The sequence below is a fragment of the Haliotis rubra genome, unplaced genomic scaffold (genome assembly GCF_003918875.1).
Source record: "Haliotis rubra isolate DU_JTF1 unplaced genomic scaffold, ASM391887v1 Scf309, whole genome shotgun sequence".
Taxonomy (NCBI): domain Eukaryota; kingdom Metazoa; phylum Mollusca; class Gastropoda; order Lepetellida; family Haliotidae; genus Haliotis; species Haliotis rubra.
Genome location: NW_025766979.1, coordinates 952,585 through 977,811, shown reverse-complemented (window position 1 = coordinate 977,811; position 25,227 = coordinate 952,585). Strand labels below are relative to the sequence as shown.

Here is a 25,227-nt window from a genome sequence, read left to right as displayed (position 1 = left end):
ACACACAGAAGGGGTCTCATAGGACAGAGCGGAACATGTAGGTCTGATGTACAGGGACACACAGAAGGGGTCTTGTAGGACAGAGCAGAACATGTAGGTCTGATGTACAGGGACACACAGAAGGGTCTTGTAGGACAGAGCAGAACATGTAGGTCTGATGTACAGGGACACACAGAAGGGGTCTTGTAGGACAGAGCAGAACATGTAGGTCTGATGTACAGGGACACACAGAAGAGGTCTCATAGGACAGAGCGGAACATGTAGGTCTGATGTACAGGGACACACAGAATAGGACAGGGACATGTAGGTCTGATGTACAGGGAACAGGGGTCTTGTAGGACAGAGCAGAACATGTAGGTCTGATGTACAGGGACACACAGAAGGGTCTTGTAGGACAGAGCAGAAGCAGAACATGGGTCTGATGTACAGGGACACACAGAAGGGGTCTCATAGGACAGAGCGGAACATGTAGGTCTGATGTACAGGGACACACAGAAGGGGTCTTGTAGGACAGAGCGGAACATGTAGGTCTGATGTACAGGGACACACAGAAGAGGTCTCATAGGACAGAGCGGAACATGTAGGTCTGATGTACAGGGACACACAGAAGGGGTATTATTGGACAGAACGGAACATGCAGGAATAAGCAGAAGTAGAACTGATGTACAAGGACACATGGACAAGGTCTTGTAGGACAGAGCGGAACATGTAGGACCGATACACAGATAGCTGGGTCTCGTAGGACAGAAAGATTGGTATACTGAAACACAGGGACAGGGTCTTGTGGGACAGAGCAGAATGTGAAGCATATTAAGAAACAAACTGAACAGTACCTGGCAGATCTATTAATTTCTTGTATATGGAGAGGAATGCTGCCTCTGCTGCCTTGCTGCGTTTTGAAAGAGCGTCGATCTCGCCTTGAAAACTTCTTAAAACTGGAGCTACTATTTTGCGAATGTCCTGCAAGATAAGAGATCCACTGTAACTTCAATGGAGCAACAACATGCAGTAGAATCACATGAAGTCACAACAGAAGTCACAATAACAGTCACAATAACAGCCACGGCAACAGTCATAGCAACAGTCACGACACACAAACCAAGGCGCTTCCAACATTGCACCACATGACATTCCAATAAAGGCAAAAACCTTCAAGACTGTTCAGTAGTTTCTTGGTTTCATGATATAATGTCTCTGAAGATAGCTGTCTAGTTTATCACCAACACCAAGTCAAATGTTTTGGTCAGATGATGACGTGGAATATACATACACTGTAATTTAGTGAATCAGTCAGATCATGATCCAGTGATTCAATTACAGAATGATCTTGCATATCAGTAAAGGCCAAACAATGAAGTAGTGTGTCAGTTGAACCATGGTCTTCTGAATCAGTTAGACTATGATCCAGAGTATCAGTTAGACCATGATCTAGTGTACTGTTTACACTATGATTTGGTGAATCAGCTCCACCATGATCCACTGTTGTGGATACACCATGACTCAGTGTACAAGTCAGTGAATTCACCATGACCCAGTGTTTTGGTTTGACATGATCAAGCGTTTTGGTTGGACCACGATCCAGCGTTTTGGTTGGACCATGATCGAGCGTTTTGGTTGGACCATGATCCAGTGTTTTGGTTGGGCCATGATTAAGGTTTTGATTGGACCATGATTCAGTGTTTGGGTTGGACCACGATCCAGTGTTTTGGTTGGACCATGATCCAGTGTTTTGGTTTGACCATGATCCAGTGTTGTGGTTTGACCATGATCCAGTGTTTTGGTTGGACCATGATCCAGTGTTTTGGTTGGACCATGATCCATGTTTTGGTTGGACCATGATCCATGTTTTGGATGGACCACGATCCAGTGTTTTGGTTGGACCATGATTAAGGTTTTGGTTGTACCATGATCCATGTTTTGGTTTGACCATGATCCAGTGTTTTGGTTGGACCATGATCCAGTGTTTCGGTTTGACCATGATCCAGTGTTTTGGTTGGGCCATGATTAAGGTTTTGATTGGACCATGATTCAGTGTTTGGGTTGGACCACGATCCAGTGTTTTGGTTGGACCATGATCCAGTGTTTTGGTTGGACCATGATCCAGTGTTTCGGTTTGACCATGATCCAGTGTTTTGGTTTGACCATGATCCAGTGTTTTGGTTTGACCATGATCCAGTGTTTTGGTTTGACCATGATCCAGTGTTTTGGTTGGACCATGATCCAGTGTTTCGGTTTGACCATGATCCAGTGTTTTGGTTGGGCCATGATTAAGGTTTTGATTGGACCATGATTCAGTTGATCATCTGAAGGACCATGAACTACAATTCTTACCATGTGACCATGATTGAAGGAAAGTGATAGTGCTGGCCCATGATCCGAAATTTGAATGGTTTGAGGACATGTCAAGCCATTCAATGATGCAATAGATGTGCCATACTTTGTAAAGTTCAATGACTGACAAACTCAAGTATGAAACTCAAATCCTATGCATAAAATTTCCTTGCATGAATTACAGGTTAGAAATATCTTATCATTGTGGTGTGTATACGTTATTTCTTGACTGCACAATACTCAATAGTCTTCATTGACAGAAAGCCTAGTCTGAATAAAAATGCTCGGATAATCATTTGAATAACAGTCATGTGCCATGATAAAAATACCAAAATGAAAATTGAATTCTACGAATTTCATATTTTAATCATTCTTTCAGTGACAACCATGACAAATAGACATTTAATTTATTTATGTTGGAGGAAGCGGCGATTGAAATATAGGAGATAAACACACCACGATGAGGTGCTGAAATCAATATGCCAGTGAATGGCACAAGAAATGTAACCAGCAATATATAATTCAATTTATATGCAATTACCATTTTTACACCAATATATGACTTCTTACGACAAGCCAAATGTGACGAGATGATGCTTGTCGCTATAGCTGCGGCTGCTCAACCAGTGACATGAAGTAGAGTTTTTGGTAATATCTCCCAGTGGGTGGTTCCTCAATCAATATTTGTCTCTAAGTTCTACCCTCAATGGTTCCTACACATCAATGCTCCTCTGCAAACTGTTAAATGCCATTTGCGAATTATTTACCAATTTACCGAGCCTTTCCCCGTAACTGTCAGAAATGCTTAAGGATACAATTAGCTGTCATGCTAGGTCAAGGTTACTCTACCAAAACTGCCCTGCTGCAACAGCATTTCACCATGACCTTTCATCTTGTAGACTGTACCTGTAATGATAACTCAAATACACGCTGTATGTACCCGTGATACATGTACCCCTTTGCTGCAAGTACACTTAAAGGTGAGCCTTAATACCTGTTGCAGGTGCTCTTAATAATGAACTGTCAGCTTTTACGCTCAGTCATTACACCAATGTCTTCCTGATTCCATTGAACACACATGCACATACACAAACATATCACCGCCTTTACCCTGCAATGGAGTGTTCTGTCGTTCCTTGCTCATTCTTACCATGTAGTCCAATAGCTTCTCAACTTGTCACCCCACAGCCCCCTCCCTCACTGTTCTCTGTTCCTAACCCCATCTGTCCTCTTCCCCACACCCCACCATCTCCACTCCTTGACCTCCGCTATCTTCTCCACACTGTGCCTTTGCCTTAACTTTCTTCCCTCTTGTTCCCCCAGTCCTCTCTCTTGACCCCCACAATCCTGTCTCCTTCAACCCCCACAGCTCTCTCCCCTTTGCCCCCAAATTTTCCCCATCCTCGCACCCAACTGTCCTCCCTACTTGCGTCCCCACTGTCCTCTACCCTGACCCCACCCACTCCCCCAGTCATCTTCATCTTGACCCCAAGCTCTTGTCCCCTCGACCCGATAATCTTCCCCACCTTTGTCCCCATTGTCCTCTCCCCATTGACCCTACAGCCTCCTCCCTCGCTCCCCCTGCCCTCACAGCCTCTCAATCACCCTTCCCTGTATCTATCCCCAGCTCCCCTTCCCCATCCTTCTTTCAGGCGATCAACCAACTGGTTAACATCATTGAGCGAGGCAAAACAATGGCACAGTTTATCCCAGCAAGAGCGGTCTGTAACAAGGAATGTTTATAGAGTAGCAACATCAAAGATTAATGAAAGTGATGCTGGCCCCTTCAACCAAACTTCACCTCCCCTTCAGACAGCCAATAAAAAACCTGATTCCATGCATTATATAAGCAGGAAAAAAGACATCTGCAGCAATAGATTTTCAGTCTTTCTGCTTCCCTCTCAAATTACCCAGTGATATACGTAGCACCATGAGCCTGTGGCTGTCTCTGCCCCCCTTTGGTTCGTTATCTCTACTTTAATTAGTTCTATAAACTCCCCACTAGCTTCATTTCCTGTGGACGGTGACTGACTTGACTGGGATATTCAGGCACAGGGCAATTGTTTCATTCTAATCAAGCCAGAAACACTGGACTGGGATCAGACAGCATGTAGACAGCATGGGTGCTACAGGGTGGGTGGATAGTGTGGATAGTGTGGAGGGTATGTAGGGTTGTATACAGGGTGGGTGTGATAGTCTACAGGGTGGGTGTGGAAGGTATGTAGGGTACACAGGGTGGGTGGGATAGTGTGTGAGGTATGTAGGGGTTGTATACAGGTTGGGTGGGATAGTGAGGGTAGGGTGGGTAGGGTTGTGTGGGATAGTATACAGGGTGGGTGGGATAGTATACAGGGTGGGTGGGATAGTGTGGAGGGAAGGTTGGGGGATAGTATACAGGGTAGGTGGGATAGTATACAGGGTGGGTGGGGTAGTATACAGGGTTGGTGGGATAGTATACAGGGTGGGTGGGATAGTGTGGAAGGGAGGTGGGATAGCGTTGAGGGTATGTAGGGTTGTACACAGGGTGGGTGGGGTAGTCTACTGGGTAGGTGGGACAGTGTGGAAGGTAGGTGGGATAGTGTGGAGGGTATGTAGGATTGTATACAGGGTGGGTGGGATAGTTTGGAAGAATTGTATACAAGAAAGTTGAGATAGTATAGTAGGTGGACAGCATACAGGGCAGGTTGAATAGTATACAGGGCATGTGGGAAAGTATGGAGGGTTGTATACAGGGTAGGTGGGACAGTGTGGAGGTTTGTATACAGGGTAGGTGGGATAGTGTGGAGCATTGTATGTAGGACAGGTGGGATAGTATACAGGGTATGTCGGATAGTACATAGGGGAGGTGGGATAGTGGTGAGGGTAGGTGAGATAGTATACAGCCTGGGGGAGGACAGTGTTAAGGATTGTATACAGGGTAGGTGGGATAGTGTGGTGGATTGTATACAGGGTAGGTGGGATACTTTGTATGGCATGTGGGATAGTATACAGGGCTGGGTAGGGGTGGGTGTGGGCGGAATGTGAAGGATTGTATACAGGGTGGGGGAGGATAGTATACAGGGTAGGTGGGATAGTGTGGAAGATTGTATGTAGGGTAGGTGGGATATCATACTATAGGGTAGGTGGGATAGTATACAGGGTAGGTAGGATAGTGTGAAGGATTGTATACAGGGTGGGGGGGGTGATTGGAGGGAGGGAGTGTGGAAAATTGTATACAGGGTGGGCGGGGTTGTATAATGGGTAAGTGGGATAGTGTGTAGGATATTTAGGATTGCATACAAGGTAGATGGGATAGTATGTAGAATCTGTAGGGTTGTTACAGGGAGGGATACTATGTAGGTAAGTATATATGGGATAGGATGGGTAGTGCGTTGGGTACGTAGGATTGTGTACAGGGTAGATGAGATAATGTGTAGTGTATGTTAGACAGTGTATCTGTGTATGTGAAAAAGTGTTTCAGGGTGTCTGTGATGCTATATCAATCTCTGTGTCTGAGATTGTGTAATCAGTGTGTGTGGTGTATCAGAGCGTAAGGATCGATTATTAGAGTATCTTGTATAATATATCAGGTTAAGTAGGGTTGTCATCGTCATCGTCATCATCATCACAACCATCATCATCATCATCATCATCATCATCATCACAAACATCATCATCACCATCACCATCATCACAACCATCACCATCATCACAACCATCATCATCATCATCACAACCATCATCATCATCACAACCATCATCATCACCATCACAACCATCATCATCACCATAATCATCATCACCACAACCATCATCATCATCATCACAACCATCATCATCACCATCATCATCATCATCATCATCATCATCATCACAACCATCACATCAATCCATCACCATCACATCATCACCATCATCACAACCATCATCATCATCATCATCATCACATCACCATCATCATCACATCATCATCACCATCATCATCATCACAACCATCATCATCATCACCATCACAACCATCATCATCATCATCATCAATCATCACAACCATCACCACACCATCATCACCATCACCATCATCATCATCATCATCATCATCATCATCACAACCATCATCATCATCACCATCATCATCATCATCATCATCATCATCATCACATCATCATCACAACCATCACCATCATCACAACCATCATCATCACAACCATCATCACCACCACCATCATCATCACAGCCATCATCATCACCATCATCATCATCACAACCATCATCATCATCACACCATCATCATCATCATCACCATCACCATCACCATCATCACCATCACCATCATCACATCACCATCATCATCATCACAACCATCATCATCATCACAACCATCACCATCATCACCATCATCATCATCACCATCATCATCACCATCATCACCATCATCCATCAACCATCATCATCATCACCATCATCACCATCACCATCACCATCATCACCATCATCATCACCATCACCATCATCACCACAACCATCATCATCACCATCATCATCATCATCATCACAACCATCACCATCATCACAATCATCATCATCACCATCACAACCATCCATCATCACAACCATCATCACCATCACAACCATCATCACCATCATCACAACCACCATCATCACCACCATCATCACCACCACCATCATCACCACCATCATCACCACCATTATCACCATCATCATCATCACAACCATCATATCATCATCATCATCACCATCACATCCATCACCATCATCACAACCATCACCACCATCATCATCACAACCATCACTATCATCACAATCATCATCATCATCACCATCAACCATCATCACCATCATCATCACATCATCACCATCACCACCATCATCACCATCACCATCATCACAACCATCATCACCATCACCATCATCACCACCATCACAACCATCATCACCACCACCATCATCATCACAATCACAACCATCACCACAACCATCATCATCATCATCATCATCATCATCATCATCATCATCAGCAACAACAGCAGCAGCATCACACTTATTTTGCCCATTAGCATGAACATGATATGAAATATTTACAGCATCCCTTCAGGGTATGTATAAAGGAATATCAAGGCATGTAATATTATGTATCACTGATATAATATCAACTGACCAAGAAAATAGTCGGATGGCAGAGTGAGATAAGGAGTTTTAACATGCTGTATCACACATTATGTGTGTTGTTATGTGTAGTCGTGGGCGGTGTTACCATACAGGACATCTGGTCGGTCACACACCATGTCCGACATTGTGAGATCATGACCCAGTCACCAGGATCTGGTCAACAGGTGTCAGGGCAAGCACCCCACTGCCACTTCCTACCTGAATGGTGGTGGCGTTTTACGTCAGAGGAACTCCAGCTACATCACAGCAACATTAAATAATCAAGTCTAGGACGGGCCAATCAGTGGTTGATAGAAGGAATGACAATCCACTCCACTGGTTCAACATGACATATCACTGTCTCAGACACACCTGAATTTCAATGATTAGATCTCATTGGTAGATGTGTGAGAGGACAAGCCATAGACAAGGGGTGGTAGCAACAAGATTGTAGGTGAGGTAGTAGATGAGACTGGTGGTAGATGTGGTAGACAATGAGGTACAAGACACGATGTGGTGGACAATGGGTGGTGGATGGTAGTTGATACAGGGGGAGACATGAGGAGGTCATCAGTGAGCTGTAGGTAGTTGTATGCATAAGGTGGTAGATATGAGGTGATAGCATGCATAAGACGACAGATACGACGTGATAATATGCATGAAGTGTTCGAAATGAGATGGTAGCATGCATAATGTGGTACCATATATTACCATAGATAAGCCGACCCCCTAACTTGACCCTTAACATCCGTGTCAAAATGGTATGTTTCGTACCTAAGCTGATCCCCGCGATGGGGTCCTAATCACGGCAAACTCAGACCACAGACAACTGGCAGTTACCGATAATTAAAACTTTGGTCCCCATTTTTCAAAGAATTCACAATCATATTGTGTCTACTCACATGGCAGAAAATGGATAACATATTTTGTTTTGCTAAAACTCACACTTATTGTAGCTGGACGATCACATGTCAACAAACTGGCATGCTTATTTTACCCCATTCCATGTGCGTACAACTTCCGCCTACCATGTTCGTGAGGGTACATTTTTTCGCTCCAACAGCGATAGCAATTTCAGATCATATTATCAACAATCACGAACTGATTACCGCCTTGTTATCCATAGACTGGTACTTTTCAGTAACATTGCTGAAAACGTGTGTGAATTTAAATGGCATGCTTACTTCACCTCATTCCATGTACGTACAACTTGGGCTTACCATGTTCATGAGGGTTCGTATATAACCTGAGTGTTGATTATACATATTTTACGTTTATAGAGCAACACCTGTAATTAAAATTATACAATGCTAGGATATATTACTTTGGGTTCAATAATAGTTTTATGTATTATATTTTACTGATCACTGCATCAGAATTCATCCCGTAATATTATTGTGTATGTTTTAAATAAATCACCCGTTGATCGACGGGAAATGTGTGCAAAGCTGATTGCTATTTTCGGCTCTATATACGAGACAAATACACACAGTAATCTTAATCCCTGCAAATAATACAATAACCAGAAAAAGCAAATTAGAACTTAAAAGGTAAATAATCTTGTCTAGTGATGTTTAATTGCAAATTCGACGTCTTTACTGACAAAGTCATCTTCTCTTGTCTCTTTGTTAATGCGAAGCGGTACAATGTCGTTTTCTTACCCCTTGGAAAAAAGTTTGATGAAAGTGTAACGCAAGATAAGATGACCCCCCTTCTACAGACTGCTTGTTTAAAATTTGGCTTATCTACAGTAATATACAGTAGATACAAAATGGTCACATGCATAATGTGGTAGATACGAGGTGGGAACATGCATAATGTGGGAGATATGAGATGGTTGCATGCATCAAGTTTTCAATACAAGGTGGTAGCATGCATAAGGTGGAAGAAAAAAGTAATATGCATAAAGTGTTCGAAATGAGATGGTCGCATGCATCAAGTGGTAGATATGAGGTTGGAAGATTGTGGTAGACAAAGGTGTGGCAATGGAGTTGCTGAGAAAACTGTCCTGACTCCTAGTCCTGAGAATAACTGAATCTATCACAACAGGGGGGAGACATGGGTAGCAATAAGTTTCTTGAGAATCTTTAAAAGCTTCATATCTAACCAATGTTAACCACCACATTCCATCACTTTACAGGGCTCCAGATAACTTTTGGGGGTGTGAGTGTACTTACACATCATATTGCAAGTGGAGGTGTACTGAGAATTTTGAAGGAGTACTGACATGTTTTTGTGTGAGCGAGTTGGTGATGTGGTTTGTCTGGACGATTCATCGATCACTATTTCCAACCATGTACTAGTATTTGTATTTGAAGACGCGTGAGAAATAACTGAGCGACCGTGTGATGCGCGAAATGTCAGGTCCGACTGGATATAAATAGGAACAGTGTAGTTTTTAGCCAATCGAAAAATAGTGACGCATATCGTTGCATGGCAACGCAAGGGATTCCTACTGTCAGGGTTTCCTCATGTGTCAAATCGTGTTTCGTAAAAGAAACTTGACAAGTATTTATCCGAAATAGATTTCCATTTGCACGATACGCACGGAAATTAAATGTTAGACGTACAAAGGTATTTATGTGCATTAATAATACGCTTGAAATCTTATATTGTGTCATTACTTAATTGATTTTAATTGATTTTTAAGGCATACATTAGCCCTGACTTTATATTTGAAGATCATGGACAGATTCCTGGGACTATGGCTAAATCAGTGAACTTGAACATCGATGCTGCTTTCCAGACAATGACTAGACACAGCACGACAACACGGGATCATTATCGGTGAGCAGAAAGAAAGCAGTGTGGGATCTTCCACCTGTAGCACACCTCCTGATTACCAAAATATATATTTGAACTCTTGTTGTATTTCAAAAAATTGCAAGCATGACCTCCCTTATCATATGCAACCTTTCCTATTTTGGATACCTGGAGATAATTTCAATTTTCAACTCAAACTTGGCCTTCCAAGTGGGAGTGGAGGTTCTAAGTGGGCCATCAGCTGGTAAAACTCACCCCTACGACTTGTGGAAACTACAAACACACTAATGCAAAATTTGAACCCAGATTACACATGTCAGTACAGGGAAGCTACTTATTGATAATGAATATACTTATAAGAAGTTTGTAAACCTTGCAGCTGGAAGGGTTTGGCACTTGCGGCGTTCCGGTGATAAGATTCAATAATGTGACAACATGTTACGAACCAACCCATGTTCTCTGATCAGTTCCCATGAGCTGACGATAAGAACTTCTCGAAATTATGCACCCAGGCTCATCACAGCCATAATGTAAATGATCTAGGCCCCTATAACATAATGATAACAGTAATAATACATTTACACAGAGACAAATATTCAATGTGACAGTATATCTCCATCTGTTCAATTTCAGAGTTCATGAAAATAAACATGTGTAGTTGGAAAGGATGATTTTGCAATTCCTCTGATACAGGTGTGGGTGTACAAGACTTTAGAGGCACATACTGATAAGATGAGTTCCGTTCTGGTAGGAGTTCAAAATACCATACATATATTATATAAGCATTACTGCCATATTTCACCACTTCCAAAATACAGGCGACCTGCTATTTACTAATGAAGGGTAGTAGCCTGGCTTTTGTATTGCAATATTGCTACAATATTTTATGTATCATGATATGTACAATGTACTCACACACTGTTTAATAAGTTATTTGTTATGAACCCAATACATATAATCCACATAACTTGAAATTGACCAATATGTTGTTGACATCTACAGCAATGTTACTACAGTCAACAACAGGTAATGGACCAATTATAAACAGGAAGCTGGTCAGGAGTAGTTTTGCTTTTTCTAATTTCAGAATTTCATTATTCAATTCCACTTATCACTTATTTAATTTTTGCCAACATACATGATTTTGAAAAATGCAATATATCAACATTTTAAAAACCAGATGTGACAAATATTCATTAGTAATTTAAATCAGTGTACATCAGCAATACTGAGTGAGTTTAGTTGTAAGCCGCACTCAGCAATATTCCAGCTATATGGCGGCGGTCTGTAAATAATCGAGTCTGGACCAGACAATCCAGCGATCAACATCATGAGCATCGACCTGCGTAATTGGGAACCGATGACATGTGTCAACCAAGTCAGCAAGCCTGACCACCCGATCCCGTTAGTCGCCTCTCACGATAAGCATGGGTTACTGAAGGTTCATTCTAACCCGGACCTTCACGGTTCTGGCAATACTGGTAATACTGCAGATGTCTACTATTTACATAATATTCTTAAAAAGTGTATCTATGTGGCTGTAGTAGGTCATGTCATGATAGACAACACTAGCTGAGGTGAGCCGAAACCTTTGGGCACGCCAGAAACATGATGGGTTCAAATACTGACTTGATTTCAGGTTCGTTAAGAACTTAGCACCATACCCATGTTTCTGGATAAACATCTAATCTTTGTTTGGTTTGTTGTTTTACGCCGCACTCAGCAATATTCCAACTATATGACAGTGGTTGGTAAGTCTGGACTACACAATCCAGTGATCAACATCATGAGCATCAATCTACATAATTGGGATACAATGACATGTGTCAACCATGTCATCAAGCTGACCACCCAATCCTGTTAGTTGCCTCTTATGACAAACATGGGTTGCTGGAGACCGATTCTAACCCGGATCTTCACGGGTGAAACATCGGAAACCTGTATAACGTTGGTCTTTCCTTCCACATCAAGCAGACATACTATGACATGACCAGAATATTAGAATATTGTTCAAAGCAGTGATAAATCAAACCCACTCACTCATTCTCACAATAAAAACGAATTCAGATTCTGTGTTAATAGTAGATGAGGAGTATTAGGGGGAATGACAGACAGCCATTGACTTGTCTATCATCCAGCTGTAATCAACAAAGACAAGCCATGGCAGTATGTAAATGTCTGCTTACCTCAGGTGTGTTTTTCTTAAATTCTCTACTTTGTTCCACCAGACGTTTTCTGGAGATGTCACTTTCATCTTGGCGATTGGCGAGTTCTGTGGCAGTCGTGTCAAGATCTTTCTGCAACAATAAACAACAAAATTAAAACAAACCACAACAGGTACTCTTTGCAAACTCCTCAACATGAACAAAGACTTACTCTTGTCTCCCCTGGGCATTACATAACAAACTTTGCTTAGCTAGTACTACAATCTCGATTTGCTGGCCATAAAGGCTCGAAGCCTCTGGTATTTAAAAACAAACTGTGTTCACCAAATACATCAAAGTCAATTTGGTGGTTGAAATGCGCAAAGTCTACATTTCACAACAAACTGGGCTTATCATTTACCACAAAGGTGATCCTGGTGACCAAGAAGGCTTGGCCTGTTGCATTCCAGAATGCTGGGGTCAGCTTACACTACTATGTTGATTAGGTGGTCACAATGGCTGAAAGTCTTTGGCAACAATAATAGGTATTGGGTGGCCAATATGACTCACAAACTAGTTTGGGACACAGACAGGTGGCCATGTTGTTCTGACCTTATCTACATCATGCATATTTAATTCCTGTTCAATCAATATCAGTCAGGGTCAAGTAAATAACTGTAAGGAAGTTGGACACATATTTATGTTGCATCACGCTGAGCCGTGCTTTCTGGATTATCTGTGACAAACATGGTGGATGGAGGGTGAGAAATGTTTGAAAAGAAATATATTTTATTCTTCCAAACTATATCTGGGCATACTGACTTGCCCATCAAGTGAGCTGTACCATTTCACTGTTTTGGCGGGTAAACATATAAGTTAGCATTCACCAAAACTGAGAAATCACGCTTTTCTGAGTTTTTATGTGCTTTCCCATGGAACAGCTCTGGCTACTGATGTATTACCTTAAATTCTAAAAACTGCATCAGATAAACGCGAGTGAAATTAGCACAAAAGCAAAAAGAAACTGAGAATTTTAACTGGAGTTGGGTAACTTTACAGGGTAAATGATTCCTCTCGACAGACATATTAGGTTCTTGGCTGTGTGACACAATGAAACATTCAATTCTCATTACCTTACCATCAGTATCAAGTATACATAAAAACATTATCCCAGCTAAAAGTCAGTGCCAAAACATGCTCTCTATTTAATAGAATGATTTAGAAAAATGCTAAACACATTAGCCGAGGATAAATACAGACATGTTCCAAGTTTCCATGGACAAGTTTATAAGCTAACTGAGTATATATTTCAAACTGATAGTTCTCTTTACCATGTTTATTGTGGTCACAATGAAAAGTTCCTGCATAATTTTCGAGTCGTTTTTTAATTGATTATCAATTGATTTATTCAGCGAACATTTAATTATTTGATCGATCACACTCAAGCTGTGGCCATTGGCGTGAATCATCGATTGATTTCGGCATTGATTTTGGGCAATAATCAATGTGTATAAATATCATTTCTCTCTACAACTGATTATTGAGAAGCAAAATCAATCATGACATTGGTACAGGGTAACCAATCAATAACTGATCACAATTGATCACAGGAACGCCGCTAACATGTGACCATGTGTAAATCGTTATGGTAACAAAACTCCATCATCTGTTCATGAGATAGTAAAACTTGTGCAGTCAGTAGAGGCAACAGACTATTAGTTACTCAGGTATCAGGGTTCATATGCCCACAATTTGGCTTAATTTGTTCAAGGGTTATTCTTCTGACCTGTGACCCCTCCTATATTCTAACTATTGTAATCTCTACAAGCAACACTGAAAATACTGATCAAACTAAAATGAAAGCACCACAGTGAGTGAAAAGTTTGCAGAGTTTTCACATTTTAAAAAAATCTGTACCCAAAACGTATTAAACCAGAATCCCCTAACTTTGATTAACTCATGGACATCCTCTGCCCAACTCTACAGCATCCACAAGAGCCTGTCCTAATCTATGCCACGTCTCATCTGCCCCAATTCTCCACACACAAACACACACGAGGATGTAGATCAAATTCATATGGTTTCAGAACTGATTGGGTCATGTGATCAGGTCATGTGATCACCAGTTGCCCCTCTGTCGTGCCTGTGATCGGCCTCTCGTTCAACTTCAAGTCACAGCACAGGCATGCTGTAGCCCCCTCCCTCCCCGAGATGTTTGTGCGGGGATCCCATGCGGAGGCTGCAGGGCTGTAGGCGATCAGCCTGGCTATGTTTGGAGACTGATCAGGGATACATCACAATCACCAGACAAGCAGTCACATGGGAGGATGGGGCACAATACTCCACTACTCATAAACTTACATCCTGAATGCCGAGCACATGTTGGATGCTGTCGTAAGACAAGGGCTAATCACGAGCTGTGACTGTGGTCAAACATTTGAAGTGTAAAGTTGATACTTAACTTGGTTGATATTCTGGCTGCATGCAATAATCAGGTTGAAATCTCAAAAACTCCTTCAGGACTGGGGATCAACCATTCAAGTGTTGGCGATCACCTTATTTCAGACTAATGATCAAGCAATTATTGACTGATGATCAACATATATCAGTCTCATTATAAAGCTTCTTTGGACTGATTATCAACCTACTACAGTCTGATTATAAACCTAATATAGTCTGATTATGAACCTACTATAGACTGACTATCAACCTTCCATTGATAAAAATCAATCTTGTATGGACTGACAATCTTCATTTTCCAGATAAAAGATAACCTTTTGTGGTCTGAAGATCAACCTATTATAGATTGAAGGCCATCCAATGATGGATTGACTTGATAATGAAGCTAATCAAGATTTATGTTCAATCAACTAAAGGCCTTTGATTGATCTATTTATAGACCAATGATCTACATTTATGGACAGATTATCAACTTATCGCTGATTGATTTGATGATAAGCCTACACAGGACTGATGATCAGCCTATCAAAGATACATGATCTACATTTAAGGACTGATGATCAGCCATTATCATAGATACATGATCTACATTTAAGGACTGATGATCAGCCTATCAAAGATACATGATCTACATTTAAGGACTGATGATCAGCCTATCAAAGATACATGATCTACATTTAAGGACTGATGATCAGCCTATCAAAGATACATGATCTACATTTAAGGACTGATGATCAGCCTATCAAAGATACATGATCTACATTTAAGGACTGATGATCAGCCTATCAAAGATACATGATCTACATTTAAGGACTGATGATCAGCCTATCAAAGATACATGATCTACATTTAATGTTCTAGGACTGATGGTCAACTTATTACGGATTGATTTGACGATATACCAAATCAGAACTGATGATCAACCTATTATAGACCAATAATCTATGTTTATGGATTGATGATCAACTTATCACAGGTTGAGTTAATGATAAACCTACTCAGGACTGATGATCAGCCTATTATAAATCCATGATCTACTTTTATGGATTGATGATCAACTCATAAGGGGCTGATTTAATGATAAACCTACTCAGATATGATAATTAACCCATTATTTAATTATGTTCATATTATTATTATAGACGATCCACCCACTCAGGACAATCAAATCAAGACTCCTGATCCTTGTGGCTGGTGATACATCAGACTAGTGATACATGTACACCAGAGCTTGTTCAAGTAACCTGAGGCTGATCATAGACTTTTTGTCCCAAGCAAAACAGGTTGAGATACAAGGGTACCAATTGCCCTTCCCCCTATAACTACTTGTGTTGATACTGATAGTCTAAACATCAACTTAGCAGTGACTTTCCAGCTCAGATTTCCGTACCCCTCAATAATGGGCCCAACATGCCACGATATCAGTAACATAGATACCAATATCTGCTAGAGCCATTGAAACATGGACTCGTTCATGCCCATGTCTGTAGTTTCCTCTATAGGGGAACAAACTGGAAGCAGTGATCTGACCTGAAACCTGATCACCCCATCCTATGCCTACCTCTCCGTCTTCATGCTCAATTATAATGACAGCCAGCCCCCCATCGACTCCCCCCCACCTCCTTCACCCCCCTGCTGGGGTACAGATAGATCACCATGGCTTGATTAGCCAGCCCCGTACTGCTGCCGATCACAGGCACACTAACATTCATGTGTGTCACTTAGTTTCCATCTCGGCTAATGGGATCCCGGTCTTTGATGTCTCTGGCGGACTGGCTTCGAGTTGTTTCACTTTAATAATGTTCCCTTTCTTACTAACATATGCGTTACAATTACAGAAGTGGAGGCAATTCAACCTGACAGGCTTCGTACTTTACCCAATCAGAAAATCATCTGTACCAAATAGTCTGGTGCCATTAGAAAAAAAACTGCTGACATCAGCAGCATCAACATAAACATCAACTTTAGCAACATCTGTACCAACATTCACCGGAAAATCAGCAGCAGTATTATTATCAGAGTACAATCATCTTCAACAACAGTGACAAAAATCTTAAACATTTAAAGACTTCGTTCACATCTCACTGAATAATCTCACAACAAAGATTTTTCAAAATTCATTTCTAGTTAATTGATGGTTTTCTGTCAATCACTAATGAGTGATTCGGTTTTTAAGCCACTTTTAGCAATATACCAGCAATATCACAGCAGGGGACACCAGAAATGGGCTTCACACTCACATTGTACCCATATGGGGAATTGAACCCAGGCAAACGTTCAAACCACTGGGCTACCGCACTGCCCTCAATGACGAACTAAGATCTGGTCCTGATCTCTCGAAACAAACTAAGTTTTTACTCAAATTTCAAACTGAGTTCGACAATTTGAAACAGCTGAATTTCTCCCTCACTTGTATTTCTACAAATCAAAAAGCCCAAACAACTCAAGCAAACTACGAGTATCTACCAAACTGAAATTGTCTACTATGTTTGAGTTAAATATTAATTTCAGTTTATTCTGCTATATGTATTTTCTTGCGTTTTTCAAATTTGAGCGAAAATTAAGTTTGTTCCGTGAAATCGGGGCCTAAACATATAGATCAATGAGTTTCCTGCCTGAGGTTCAGTGCCTGAGGTACACAGATAATGCATCCTTAAACACTGCAAAAACACTGTACATTCAAATCAAAACATTATTTAGGATGACATACATTGTGCTATTTCCATTTTAGTTTTTACAACACAGTCTGTGCCAAAAATGTTTGCAGCTACCAGTCCAAACTTGGCCCTTGGATTCACTTTCAGCAGAGTTAAAGTCACTAAACTGACTTTAATAAGGTGAGCTCACATCACAGAAGAGAAATTTATTAGACTCAGGCTTTGACTACTGGCAACAACCAGGACTGCAACATAATTAAAAATAAACAACTTCCCATTCATTTCAAATCTTCAACCTAGCATTATGGACACATTAAAATGTCTTGATTTGATCCAAACTATTGTCACATGGACTTTGCACTGGCCCCTCATATAAGGCTCCACCTTGGGATCATCCACATCAACAGGACCCTCTGTCCTTTGTATTAGGCCCTGCCTGTCAGGATCATCCACATCACCAACAGGACCCTGTCCTTTGTATTAGGCCCTGCCTGTCGGGATCATCCACATCATCAACAGGACCCTCTGTCCTTTGTATCAGCCCCTGCCTGTCAGGATCATCCACATCACCAACAGGACCTCTGTCCTTTGTATCAGGCCCTGCCTGTTGGGATCATCCACATCATCAACAGGACCCTCTGTCCTTTGTATCAGCCCCTGCCTGTCAGGATCATGCACATCACCAACAGGACCCTCTGTCCTTTGTATCAGGCCCTGCCTGTCATGATAATCCACATCACCAACAGGACCTTCCCTGTATCAGGCCCTGCCTGTCGGGATCATCCACATCATCAACAGGACCCTGTCCTTTGTATTAGGCCCTGCCTGTCGAGATCATCCACACCATCAACAGGACCTACATGTATCAGGCTCTGCCTGTCGGGATCATCCACATCATCAACAGGACCCTCTGTCCTTTGTATCAGCCCCTGCCTGTCATGATAATCCACACCATCAACAGGACCTACATGTATCAGGCTCTGCCTGTCGGGATCATCCACATCATCAACAGGACCCTGTCCTTTGTATTAGGCCCTGCCTGTCAGGATCATCCACATCACCAACAGGACCCTCTGTCCTTTGTATCAGGCCCTGCCTGTCGGGATCATGCACATCATCAACAGGACCCTTTGTCCTTTGTATCAGGCCCTGCCTGTCATGATAATCCACATCACCAACAGGACCTTCCCTGTATCAGGCCCTGCCTGTCGGGATCATCCACATCATCAACAGGACCCTCTGTCCTTTGTATCAGCCCCTGCCTGTCGGGATCATCCACATCATCAACAGGACCCTCTGTCCTTTGTATTAGGCCCTGCCTGTCATGATAATCCACATCATCAACAGGACCCTCTGTCCTTTGTATTAGGCCCTGCCTGTCATGATCATCCACATCATCAACAGGACCCCCTGTCCTTTGTATCAGGCCCTGCCTGTCATGATAATCCACATCATCAACAGGACCCTCTGTCCTTTGTATCAGGCCCTGCCTGTCATGATAATCCACATCATCAACATGACCTACATGTGTCAGGCTCTGCCTGTCGGGATCATCCACATCATCAACAGGACCCTCTGTCCTTTGTATTAGGCCCTGCCTGTCGGGATCATCCACATCATCAACAGGACCTACATGTATCAGGCTCTGCCTGTCGGGATCATCCACATCATCAACAGGACCTACATGTATCAGGCTCTGCCTGTCGGGATCATCCACATCATCAACATGACCTACATGTGTCAGGCTCTGCCTGTCGGGATCATCCACATCATCAACAGGACCTACATGTATCAGGCCCTGCCTGTCATGATCATCCACATCATCAACAGGACCTACATGTATCAGCCCCTGCCTGTCAGGATCATCCACATCATCAACAGGACCTTTTCCCCAGCATCACTGTATCAGCCCCTGCCTGTTGGGACAATCCACCTCAGCAGGATTTCTTCACCCTTGAACTAGTCCTTGCCCACTGAGATCATCAGGACGACCTACTGACCCTTGCATCAGACCACACTTGTTCAGATCATTTACATCACTGAAGAACAAACATACGACTTTCAGATTTGCCACATAGTCATACATCTTCATAGCTCTGATATGTGCTTCTCATTTCTATGGAGTTAATTGATACCATAAACATTGCCCTGCTGCTGGGTGTGGTTACTGGAGGATTCCGAAGCTCATTCAATCAGCATAGGAATAGCTTATGGTTCATGTCACACATCTCCACAACATCTAATTCATACACACCATATTTCATGGAAATCATCACCCGTGATAACCCACTCTCCTCATTATTTTGACCTTTCCCATCCTCAGTAAGCAGTGACTGAGCCCCTTCCCCTGTCCTCAGTAATCAGTGACTCTGCCCCTCTCCCTGACCTCAGTAAACAGTGACTGCCACTTCCCCTGTCCTCAGTAAACAGTGACTGCCACTTCCCCTGTCCTCAGTAAACAGTGACTCTGCCCTTTCTCCCTGTCCTCAGTAAACAGTGACTCTGCCATTTTCCCTGTCTCCAGTAAACAGTGACTTCCCCTTCCTATGACCCCAGTAATGAGTTACTCTGCCTCATCCCATATGACAATTAATCACTGACCCCTTCCCCTTGCCCACCCACATCATTTCTACCATTCTTCTATCTAATCAATGACCCTGATACTAATCTCCTATCTCTGATTCCCAGTAACCCATTCCTCTATTCTCATCATTTCTACCATACCCCCAAAATTCCTACCATTTTATACCAAATCATCAAAAACCCAGTCCTCCCCTCAATCCCATCCTCTTCCCCTGCCCACAACTATCAAGATTTCCCCTCCCCTTGTTCTTCCCTCCCTTTTCCCTATCCCATCCCCTGCCCTCATCACTTCTTCCATTCCCCTGTCCCCAGTAATCAGCGCCCCTCCCCCTTCATCTGGCTGGCACCAACTCTAGATGAGCCTATATCTCTAACACAGAGCTCATTAAATAATCATTTCAACTAGCTGGATATTATCAATCTGTAAGCCGCACTGCCTGTGTCGGATGGTTGTGGGGCCACATTCCCCATCGCGGCAGCAGCCTGCAAGCCAAGGAGCACCATTGATATATATCCAAAAATCAGCAAATGTCAGGGATCAATTCTTTGGCGCCACAAAGCTATTGGAAGTAGCCTCCGAGAAAATTCCCCAGCAATGAAGTTTACATGCGGCAATCATTTACAGCTGTTCTCCTGTTTATCAAAACATTTTTTCCTGGTTTTCAACATACAGTTTCTACAAGTTGTAAGATCATAGACTAGCTTATGTGCTCTATGGTGAAACTTGATGCCGCCTGCCTCTTATGGTGACAAAGTTTTTCTGCACTTCGCAACAACTGCATATGCCCCTAGACATCTCTGAATCAATCCCAGCTTTTTACAGACTGTAATAACACAACTGTGACCCCATAAATATAATAACTGCTGGAGAATCAGTCGTCATATCAAAGTATCAGAGTTCTGTAAGTAGGAAAGATAAAGCGAGGGGAAATGGCGATCAGCTGACTCATACAATCACAAGATCAACTTTCACCTAATGCCACTCAGTCACTTGCTCCCATACTGCACACTATATGCAGGACTGATGCAGCTCGATCTGCTGCTGCTGCGTGTTCGTCACTGCCGCCACCGAGTCAATAACAAGCCCCAATACTGCAGCTGCACCTGCATCAAAACTGTTGCTATGATGTTTAAACATGAACACTTGTGTCACTTCCAAATTGTACTTGGAACATCAATACTGTTACTCACACTCTGTAACATCAATATTGTTATTTAAACACTGTAACACAAAACTGTAACTGTAACACCACGACATCAATATCTTCCTGTAACAAAATTTGTTAGCTAAATAATGTGACACAATACTGTAACTGTAACATCATGACATTAATATCTTCCTGTAACAAAATTTGTTAGCTAAATAATGTGACACAATACTGTTACTAACAGACAGATAAACACTGTGAAAACATTGTTACTTAGATATTGTGACACAATTTTGGTACTAAGACAGCCAGAGAAACACTGAGACACAATGTTGGTACTAAGACAGCCAGATAAACACGAGACCCAATGTTGGAACTAAGACAGCCAGATAAACACTGAGACACAATGTTGGTACTAAGACAGCCAGATAAACACTGAGACACAATGTTGGTACTAATACAGCCAGATAAACACGAGACACAATGATGGTACTAAGACAGCCAGAGAAACACAAGACACAATGTTGGTACTAAGACAGCCAGATAAACACAAGACACAATGTTGGTACTAAGACAGCCAGATAAACATGAGACACAATGATGGTACTAACACAGCCAGAGAAACACTGAGACACAATGTTGGTACTAAGACAGCCAGGGAAACACAAGACACAATGTTGGTACTAAGACAGCCAGATAAACACGAGACACAATGTTGGTACTAAGACAGCCAGATAAACACGAGACACAATGTTGGTACTAAGACAGCCAGATAAACACAAGACACAATGTTGGTACTAAGACAGCCAGATAAACACAAGACACAATGTTGGTACTAAGACAGCCAGATAAACACGAGACACAATGTTGGTACTAAGACAGCCAGATAAACACTGAGACACAATGTTGGTACTAAGACAGCCAGATAAACACGAGACACAATGTTGGTACTAAGACAGCCAGATAAACACGAGACACAATGTTGGTACTAAGACAGCCAGATAAACACGAGACACAATGCTGGTACTAAGACAGCCAGATAAACACACTGAGACACAATGTTGGTACTAAGACAGCCAGATAAACACAAGACACAATGTTGGTACTAAGACAGCCAGATAAACACACGAGACACAATGTTGGTACTAAGACAGCCAGATAAACACTGAGACACAATGTTGGTACTAAGACAGCCAGATAAACACAAGACACAATGTTGGTACTAAGACAGCCAGATAAACACTGAGACACAATGTTGGTACTAAGACAGCCAGATAAACACAAGACACAATGTTGGTACTAAGACAGCCAGATAAACACAAGACACAATGTTGGTACTAAGACAGCCAGATAAACACTGAGACACAATGTTGGTACTAAGACAGCCAGATAAACACTGAGACACAATGTTGGTACTAAGACAGCCAGATAAACACAAGACACAATGTTGGTACTAAGACAGCCAGATAAACACTGTGACACAATGTTCGTACTAAGACAGCCAGATAAACACTGAGACACAATGTTGGTACTAAGACAGCCAGATAAACACAAGACACAATGTTGGTACTAAGACAGCCAGATAAACACAAGACACAATGCTGGTACTAAGACAGCCAGATAAACACGAGACACAATGTTGGTACTAAGACAGCCAGATAAACACAAGACACAATGTTGGTACTAAGACAGCCAGATAAACACTGAGACACAATGTTGGTACTAAGACAGCCAGATAAACACGAGACACAATGTTGGTACTAAGACAGCCAGATAAACACAAGACACAATGTTGGTACTAAGACAGCCAGATAAACACTGAGACACAATGTTGGTACTAAGACAGCCAGATAAACACAAGACACAATGTTGGTACTAAGACAGCCAGATAAACACAAGACACAATGTTGGTACTAAGACAGCCAGATAAACACTGAGACACAATGTTGGTACTAAGACAGCCAGATAAACACAAGACACAATGTTGGTACTAAGACAGCCAGATAAACACAAGACACAATGATGGTACTAAGACAGCCAGATAAACACAAGACACAATGTTGGTACTAAGACAGCCAGATAAACACTGAGACTCAATCCTGCACTTAAACATTCATTGTGACACAATATTGATACTTAAAAAACTGAAACATCAATCCAATGATGGGGAAAAGGGAGGGACAAGGGACCAGGAGAAATCACTGACAACTGAGTGGGTATGGTTTTACACCGCTTTTAGCAATATTCCAACAACATCACGGCAGGGGACACCAGAAATGGGCTTCACACATTGTACCCATGTGGGGAATCAAACCCGGGTCTTCAGAGTGATGAGTGGACGCTATAACCACCAGGCTACCCGACCGCCCCACTGACAGTTGTGGGCAGGGGAATGATGGACAGGTGGACAGGATGTGACAGAGGATAAGACTGTATTGTTGACGACTATGACATGAAAATGACATAACAATCAATAACAAAAAAGTTGGCAATAGAAAGGGGTCATGCAGCCTTTAGAGTATTCTTCTTTCGTGTGCTAGAGGGGCGGTGGGGTAGTGTAGTGGTTAAAGCGTTGGCTCGTCACGCCGAAGACCCGGGTTCGAATCCCCACATGGGTACAATGAGTGAAGCCCATTTCTGGTGTCCTCCGCGGTGATATTGCTGGAATATTGCTAAAAGCGGCTTAAAACCAAACTCAGTCAGTCAGTCGTGTATTAGAGGTGTTCCTTCAACAAAGCTGAATGTATAATTTATTTTAAAAATCAGTTTTTGGTGCAAAAACACGTCACTATTTTAATTTTCACTTTTAAAAACTGCAAAGGGCTTTTTTTTAATGTCAGATTCCACAACAGAAATAACTTGATATATTATTACTGAAAAAATGAATGCCTGTGTTTATAAATATACAATAATGGTTTAATGAATGATGGAATATGTTAAATAAACAAGTCAGCCTAAAACCAAAAAGCAAAAATACCACCTGTAGATTGTATCAGTATTGAGCTGTGTATCTGTTACAGAAGACATTTACAGGTGTCAATATCTGTGTGTCAGTTCTAAAACAGTGACGGTCAGCTGTGGACAACAGTTGGTCAGTTCTACAACAATCTCTTTAAGCTCTACAACACACTGGAAGCTATCAAGATCAATGTATCAGTTCTACAACACACTGGAAGCTATCAAGATCAATGTATAAGTTCTATAACACATTGGAAGTTATCAAGATCAATGTATCAGTTCTACAACACACTGGAGGTCTCAAGATCAATGTATACTTCTACAACACACTGGAAGCTATCAAGATCAATGTATCAGTTCTACAACACACTGGCGGTCTCAAGATCAATGTATACTTCTACAACACACTGGAAGCTATCAAGATCAATGTATCAGTTCTACAACACACTGGAAGCTATCAAGATCTATGTATCAGTGTTATAACACACTGGAAGCTATCAAGATCTATGTATCAGTTCAACAACACACTGGAAGCTATCAAGATCAATGTATACTTCTACAACACACTGGAAGCTATCAAGATCAATGTATCAGTTCTATAACACACTGGAAGCTATCAAGATCTATGTATCAGTGTTATAACACACTGGAAGCTATCAAGATCTATGTATCAGTTCAACAACACACTGGAAGCTATCAAGATCAATGTATCAGTTCTACACTGGAAGCTATCAAGATCAAAGTTCTACAACACACTGGAAGCTATCAAGATCAATGTATCAGTTCACTGGAAGCTATCAAGATCAATGTATCAGTTCTACAACACACTGGAAGCTATCAAGATCAATGTATCAGTTCTACAACACACTGGAAGCTATCAAGATCAATGTATCAGTTCTACAACACACTGGAAGCTATCAAGATCAATGTATCAGTTCTACAACACACTGGAAGCTGGAAGCTATCAAGATCAATGTATCAGTATACAACACACAGTTCTATCAAGATCTATGTATACTTCTACAACACACTGGAAGC

General features: G+C 41.9%; 1 protein-coding gene across 1 annotated transcript in view; it reads right to left on the bottom strand.

The window, feature by feature from the left end:
* Positions 1-25,227, bottom strand: part of LOC124283059 (homeobox protein cut-like 1) — a 126,562-nt gene that overhangs the window by 88,989 nt on the left and 12,346 nt on the right. The window contains 2 exon segments of the mRNA XM_046719079.1: positions 834-960; positions 12,426-12,536. Coding sequence (XP_046575035.1) covers positions 834-960; positions 12,426-12,536 — 238 coding nt within the window.